Source organism: Glycine soja, chromosome 19, assembly GCF_004193775.1.
Source record: "Glycine soja cultivar W05 chromosome 19, ASM419377v2, whole genome shotgun sequence".
NCBI lineage: Eukaryota > Viridiplantae > Streptophyta > Magnoliopsida > Fabales > Fabaceae > Glycine > Glycine soja.
Window position 1 is genome coordinate 30,863,415 of NC_041020.1, and position 8,127 is coordinate 30,871,541.

Sequence of the window (8,127 nt, forward strand, 5' to 3'; positions counted from 1 at the left end):
CTTTTGGGCCATGGCATGTCCATTGGCATGCGTACCAAAGGATCCCTCATGCACCTCTATTAGCATTTGTTCAACCTCTCTTGCATCCACACACCAAAGCAACACTATGTCATGGTTTCTCTTGTACAAGATATTTCCACTCAGGAGGAAACCGACCGCCAACCTTCGTAATGTCCTCTTATCGTTGTCAGAGGCCTCAAGCGGGTATTCCTTGTCTTTGATGTATCATTTCATATCGAAGTACCATGGCTTACCGTCCTCCTCTTTTTCTATCAGACAACAATGCACTGGCTCACCATGACATCTGAATTCGATGTACGGCAAATCTCCGTGCAGGCTCACCTTGAACATGGACGCTAGAGTGGCAAGGGCGTCGACCATCTGATTTTCCTCTTAGGAATATGATGAAGCGATATATCATCAAAGAGTTCCATCATTTTTTTGATGTAAGCCTGGTAAGTCATCAATTTGTGGTCTCTGGTCTCCCATTCACCCTTCAACTGATGAATTACCAATGCCGAGTCCCCGTATACCTCGAGTAACTTGACCCTGAAGTTGATCGCCGCTCGAATCCCAAGGGCACATGCCTTGTACTTTGCTATGTTATTCATGCAGTCGAAGCACAACCTAGCTGTGAAAGGTATATATTGTTTATCCAGAGAAACCAATACTGCCCCAACCCCATGGCCTAGTGCATTCGACGCGCCATCAAACCACACGATCCACTTGTCCCTGTCCTCATCTTCTACTTCCTCCTCAAGCAAGGTCATGATATCCTCATCAGGGAATTTGGGATGCATAGGCTGATAATCATTGATGGGATGTTGAGCTAGGTAATCTGCCAAGACACTTCCCTTTATTGCCTTCTGAGTGGCATAGACAATATCAAATTCTGACAACAGAACCTGCCACTGAGGTATCTGTCCAGTGAGAGCGGGCTTTTCGAAGATGTACTTGACGAGATCCATTTTGGACACCAACCAAGTAGTGTAATTCAACATATACTGCCTCAAACGGTGAGCCGCCCATACCAAGGCACAACACGTCCTCTCTAGCAAAGAGTAGTTCATCTCGCATGCCGTGAACTTCTTGCTCAAGTAATAGACAGCCCATTCCCTTTTTCCAGACTCATTGTGCTATCCTAGCACACACCCCATTGACTCATCTAATACAATCATGTATAGGATAAGAGGTCTTCCGGGCACTGGCAGTACGAGCACAAGGGGATTCATTAGACACCGCTTAATCCTCTCAAATGCTACTTGACAATCATCGTCCCATTGGATGGACTGATTTTTACGCAACAATCTAAAAAGAGGCTCGCAAGTGCGGTTAACTGTGATATGAATCTTGCGATGTAGTTCAACCTTCCTAGGAAACCTCGAACCTGCTTCTCGGTGCGTGGCTCGGGAATTTCAAGGATTGCCTTTACCTTGTCTAGATCTACCTCTATTCCTTTCTGACTAACGATAAAGCCGAGCAATTTCCGGATTTAACCCCGAAAGTACATTTTATGGGATTCAGCCTCAACCTGTATTTACGCAGTCACTCGAAAAACTTCCGCAAATTGACAAGGTGTTCCTCCTCGGTCCTTGATTTAGTGATCATGTCATCCACGTAGACCTCGATCTCTTTATGAATCATGTCATGGAATAACGCCACCATGGCCCGCTGGTATGTTGCCCCAGCGTTCTTGAGCCCAAAGAACATCACCTTGTAGCAGAAAGTTCCCCATAGAGTGATGAAGGTTGTTTTTTCCATATCATCTGGTGCCATCTATATTTGATTATAGCCCAAAAACCCATCCATGAAGGAGAATAGGGCAAAGCTGGCCGTGTTATCTACTAGAACGTCGATGTGCGGTAAAGGAACGTTATCCTTTGGACTTGCTCAGTTTAAATTCTGATAGTCCACACATATTCGCACCTTCCCATCCTTTTTTGGGACTGGCGCGATATTGGTGACCCATTCTGGGTACCGAGCAATGGCCAAGAAACCAGCGTTGAATTGTTTCTTCACTTCATCCTTTATTTTTAGGGACATCTCGAGCTTCATTCTCCTTAGTTTTTGCTTTACCGAGGAACACTCGGGATTCAGAGGTAGTTTGTGCTGCACGATATCTGAGCTCAACCCAGGCATATCCTGGTAGGACCATGCAAAGATGTCTTGGTAGTCTCGTAACAGAGTCACCAACTCATCTCAGACGTTTGTGGACATGCAAGTGCCGACCTTGACCTCTTTCCTCTCTTCGCCAATGCCTAGGTTCACAATCTCTGTCTCCTCTTGGTGTGGCTTCACTTCCCTTTCTTCTTGCTCCACCATTCTTTTCAAATCTGGGGGAAGCCCCCAATCCTCATCTTCTCCTTTCTCGGCTTGATTTATTAGTTGCTCAAAATCAACATCCGGGTCCTCGGTATCACTACTTTCACAAGACTCATTGTTGGATCTGCGTCAAATCATTTAATCGCAACAAAAATAAATATGCAGAAGAATGAAAATAGAAGAAAGTGCGAGAAGGAACACATCAAATGGAAAAGGTTGTGTATTTATAATTGTGTGAACATTAAAGAAAGAGGTGTGCCTGTTAGTCGATGAATACGACTAAATTTTGTGTATAAAATCTGTGTATATTGTATCAAACTTTCCCAATTTATGGTTGTTTTGTAATACTATAAGTAATTTTTGTTAAATATAGGTAATAGATAATTTATACTTTTGTTTTGTGTGTTGAATAATCAATTTCTCTCAATTTCAGGTTAAATAGACAACTTTGGCAAAGTGCTGTTTTTCATTCTTTCGCTAAGCCAAGCTGCTGGCTTAGCGAGAATTCGCTAACCGCAACCTTCAGTGGCTAAGCGCGAGGAAGAATCCAGAAGAAGATGAGTTGTCAAGTTCGCTAAGCGCACCGCTCCAGGTCATTAAGCGCACCACTTCAGCTCATCCGCTAAGCGAAACAAGCACGCTAAGCAAAAATCCACTTATGCGCGCTAAGCGATCCAGATCTGCGCTAAGCACATGAGCATGAACAAGGCCACCTATTTAAGCCTGAAATCAGATTTGCAAAAGGAGTTTAGCACTTTTCTTGAGAAGCTCTGCATGCACGAAGGTTCTAGAGAGAGAAAGGTCCAAGTTCCAGTGGGTTCTGAGAGATTTTGCTGTGTGAAGATCTACAGAGACGCGAGTTCGAAGTGGAAGCCGTTCTGAGAGCTTGAGATGAGTTTGTGAGTGATTGTGAGATCCTAGAGGTGAAGGAGACATCCTCACCACTTGTGTTTTTGCAGTCTTTCATCTTGTTCTTCTCTTTGTTGTAAAGGAGGTTTCCAGACTATGGAAAGCTAAATCCTTTGTTGGATCTTCCATGTAGGTACCTGATGTAAATATATTTCTATCTATGTAATGATGTTTTATGTGTTCTCTTTGCTATCAGCTTTTCATTCCAGTGTGCTTTTACCTTGATCACGTAGATGCATGCTTTGTTAGGGTCATTTAACAGTGGAAACTGGTCTGATTCTAAAGTCCTTGATAGTACGGGACTAAGTTGTTGTGCTATCACGAGGAATCGGGGTAGAAGAACTTAGTTGTGTATGTGTGTCTTAATGCGGTCTTGGTTGAGTTTAGTTTTACAAGAGGAATCTGCGGATGAGGCTTGATCAGGACTAGGCTAGGCTATCATGAGGAATCGGGGTCTAGCAGTCCAGGAGACAACATAGGAACGCATGAGCATTGTTAAATAGAGAACATCTTTTTTAGCATCAGGAACCTATGAGGAAGACCAACGCATTCTCTACTTGTTTTTACACAGTATTTCTCTTGCGTCATTTTTTTTTTGCCTAGATAGTTTAAATACATGTTCATAACCACAGTCATATTTTCATACCAGACACCTATTTATCGAAATAGCTTGCCAGATAACACAAGTTCCTCGAGAGTTCGATACTCGATTCTTACGATTTTATACTACTTGTGCGATCCGGTACACTTGCTGGTTGTGAACAAGTTTTTGGCGCCGTTGCTGGGGAACTTCTTTTTATTTGTGAAGTTAGCTCGTTTTTAGGTGTCTATTCTTTATTTGTTATTCTTTGATTGTTTCTGTGAATATTTGTTCTTTAAGTTATATTTATGTTCTCTAATTGAACTGGATAACCACTACTCTGTTAGTACTGTTTATGCATAGATCTCCTACAGACACTTTAGTTCCTTTGGACTTAGAAATAGAAGCTACACTAAGAAGGAACATGGCTGAGAGGAGAAGGAAACTGTTGCAAGACAGAACAGTTGCATCCATTCTTGAGGAGGAGACTCATTTTTCTGATTCATTATCACTTGATTCACCATCATCAAGGGAATCCGCTAATCATTATTCTGAAGCTGTTAACATGGCAGATGAGCATGATCAGAGGACTACCCTTTAGGACTATTCAAGTGGCTCTGTACCACAATTTTTCACTAGCATTGCACGTCCTGAAGTGCAAGCGCACAACATCACCTACCCACATTCTTTGATCCATCTAATACAAGGGAATTTATTTCAAGGATTACCCAATGAAGATCCCTATGCACACTTGGCAACATTTATAGAGATTTGCAATACTGTTAAGATTGTCGGTGTACCAGATGAAGCTATTAGACTTAGCCTTTTCTCATTTTCACTAGTAGGAGAGGCCAAGAGGTGGCTCCATTCATTCAAAGGCAATAGTCTTAAAACCTGGGAAGAAGTGGTGGAAAAATTCCTAAAGAAGTACTTTCTAGAATCTAAGACTGCTGAAGGGAAGGCAGCAATATCTTCATTTCATCAGTTCCCTGATGAATCCTTGAGTGAGGAATTGGAGAGATTCAAAGACTTACTGAGAAGAACTCCCACCCATGCATTCTCCGAGCCAATCCAACTGAATATGTTCATAGATGGGTTGAGACCACAAACCAAGAAATTACTAGATACTTCTGCTGGGGGAAAAATAAAACTAAAAACCCCAGAAGAAGCAACGGAGCTCATAGAGAACATGTCAGCCAGTGATCATGCCATCCTGAGGGACAGAACCAATCAATCCACAAAGAAGAGTCTGTTGGAACTAACATCACACGACACTTTGTTGGCACAAAACAAGTTGCTATCTAAGCAACTTGAGATCCTAACAGAAACACTTGGTAAGCTGCCAACTAAACTGTTGATTGGACAACCTACATATTATTCTGTTTTGCAGGTCACAGGTTGCACCATTTGTGGTGAAGCTCACGAGACAGGCCAATGCATTCCCACTAACGATAACACTCAAGAAATTCATTTCATAGGGAATCAGTAGAGGCAAGGGTACACTCAAGGTGGGTTTTCAGGCTTCCAGCAAGGTCCTTATAATCAGCAAGGACAGTGGAGGACACACCCTGGCAACCAGTTCAATAAAGACCAAGGTGGATCCTCAAACAGGCCAATTCAACAAGAGCCTAACATCTTTCAGAGGACAACTAAGTTGGAAGAGACCTTAACTCAGTTTATGCAGGTAACAATGTCAAATCATAAGAGTACTGAGTTAGCACTAAAGAACCTTGAAGTACAGATGGGACAACTGGCCAAGCAGATAGCTGACAAGTCATCAAATAGCTTTGGAGCAAATACAAAAAATAATCCTAAGGAGGAATGCAAGGCTGTGATGACCGGGAGTAAAAGGTTTGTGGAAGCTGAGGATGAAGAAAATGTGGTAGACAAGGAACAAATGAGTGAAAAGACAACTGCTGAGGTTAAGAAAAATGATGTGAAGGGTAAAGAGAATCAGGAAAAAGGGAAGAAAATAATGGTTCAAAATAAAGAGATGGAGGACCAAGAAAAAGAAAAAGAAAGAGAAAAAGAAATAGAAAATGAGAAAAATGAGAAAAATGAAAATGAAAAAAATAAGGTTGCAGAGAAGAGTAGAAGTGGAAAGGCTGTGGAAGAAAGTGTGGAAGTACCATATCCTGTGGTACCTTCCAAGAAAGAAAAAGATCGTCATTTGGCAAGGTTTTTGTATATTTTCAGGAAACTGGAAATAACCATGCCCTTTGGCGAAGCTCTGCAGCAAATGCCACTCTACTCTAAATTTTTGAAAGATATGTTGACAAGGAAGCACATGTACATTCATCAGGAAAACATCATAGTGGAAGGAAATTATAGTGCTGTAATCCAAAAGATCCTTCCACCTAAGCACAAAGATCCTAGGAGTGTAACCATTCCATGTTCAATAGGAGAAGTCAATGTGGGAAAGGCTCTGATTAATCTGGGAGCCAGCATTAATTTGATGCCACTTTCCATGTGCAGAAGACTGGGAGAGTTTGAGATTATGCCCACTCGAATGACTTTGCAATTAGCTGACTGCTCCATTACCAGGCCCTATGGAGTGATTGAAGACGTGTTGGTCAGGGTAAAGCATTTTATCTTCCCAGCAGACTTTGTGGTCATGGATATCTCTGAAGATATTGACATCCCTGTAATCTTGGGAAGGCTGTTCATGTTGACTGCAAGCTGCATAGTTGACATGGGGAAGAGAAAGCTGGAGTTAGGTTTTGAAGAATAGAAAATTGATTTCAACTTGTTTGTGGAAGACAAGTCTGCTCCAGAACACAATGTTTGCTTGCAAGTAATGGGAGAAGGTCAAGAGGTTTTGAAGGTGAGAACCAAAACATGAGATTGCCCAGAGAGGTAAAAGCGTCAAGCTAATGACGTTAAAGAAGTGCTTCCTGGGAGGCAACCTAATTTTAATCTTTGTTGTGTTTGTTTTTCATGCATTTGATCATTAGGAACTTGCTTAATAATCTTTACGTGGGGCATATTAACCTCTCTTTGAATGTGAAATTAAGGGTTTTAATTTCTTGGGAAAGGACTAAGTTATAACTTAGAAAAATCTTTTTGAAAATTAGTCCTTTCGCTAAGCGTCTGTTTCTTGCTAAGCGCATAATCACTCATGCGCTAAGCCACGAGTTCAAGCGCTTAGCGCACCACCCTGACACCTGAGGTTGATTATTTCCGCTAAGCTCGCCAATGTTTGGCTAAGCCAAAATCAATTCGAGTTGAATTCCTCTAAGCGACAGACTGATCGCTGAGCGATGGCTTCACCTTGGCTAAGCGAGACCTTATGTCGCCAAGCGCGATTCATTGCGGTCAGAATTGAGGGCCATGGGGCTGAGCGCGTAATTCGCTGGCTAAGCGGATATTCTTGTGGTTTAAACTGGATTCACTGCAGCTTAACGCCACTCATGGTTGCTAAGCTCAATCGCTTGCGGTAGTATATGCGCTAAGCGATGCTATTGACCGCTCAGCACCAGCTTCTCTGTACCTAAATTGCATAATTTTAGCTAAGCGGACTAAAGCTTGGCTTAGCGGGAATTATAGGTTTTCTAATCTGCATATCTCGCTAAACAACAACATTCTCACACTAAGCCAAATTCTGCGAAAAAAAAAATTGAATTTTGAATTTGGCTAAGCGCGGACCGCTGAGCGGGAAGAAAAATTGAGAAACCAAACGTCTTATCTTTTCGCTCAGCGAACCGCTCCGCTAAGCGAAAAGAACGAAACGTTCTTAGTGGGTGTAACGTCAGTTATACCCACTCTTCGAAAGTTTGCACCCCTTTTGCTCCCTTTTTCTCTCAAATTGCTCCCTGTGCGTTTTTGCTTCTTCTACTCTGCATCTACTTGTTTTCATCAAGCATCCGCAGCACAAGTAAGTTCTTTGGTCTCTATCTTTTTTATTTTATCAAACCTTAGGTTTGACAACTCTAGAGTAGGTTTAAACTTTTAGGGTTTAGTTATTTTATCAAACGCGACACTATTTCTATGTTTTTTCTGGAAAACGCAATGAATTCGGTTAGCGCGCATACCGCGCTAAGCGAGTTCATCAATATTCGTTGAATATAAGCATTTTCCTGAAGAACTCGCTGAGCGCTCTTACCGTGCTAAGCGAGTTCTTCCCTGAACATAGGTGTTTATATGAGCACTCGCTAAGCGTGCATTGTGCGCTAAGCGAGTTTATTTCATGAGGATGATCATTCATCCGCCTAGTACAGTACTTGGGCTAAGCAAGGCTGATTCGCTAAGCCCAGGTAACTTAGTAAAATTGTTTTTGACTGATTGGCCACGCGCTAAGCCAGAATCTCCTGCGCCAA

At 42.2% G+C, this 8,127-nt stretch overlaps 1 protein-coding gene across 1 annotated transcript; it reads right to left on the minus strand.

Annotated features, from left to right (window-relative positions):
• Positions 1 to 356: 356 nt before the first annotated feature.
• On the minus strand, positions 357 to 968 carry LOC114398728. The gene has a single exon (XM_028360890.1). The coding sequence runs from the start codon at positions 966 to 968 to the stop codon at positions 357 to 359; it is 612 nt and encodes a 203-aa protein (XP_028216691.1).
• Positions 969 to 8,127: the final 7,159 nt, after the last annotated feature.

Coding starts and splice junctions, on each gene's coding strand:
- LOC114398728 (XM_028360890.1), bottom strand. CDS start 968: ATGGATCTCGTCAAGTACATCTTCGAAAAGCCCGCTCTCACTGGACAG.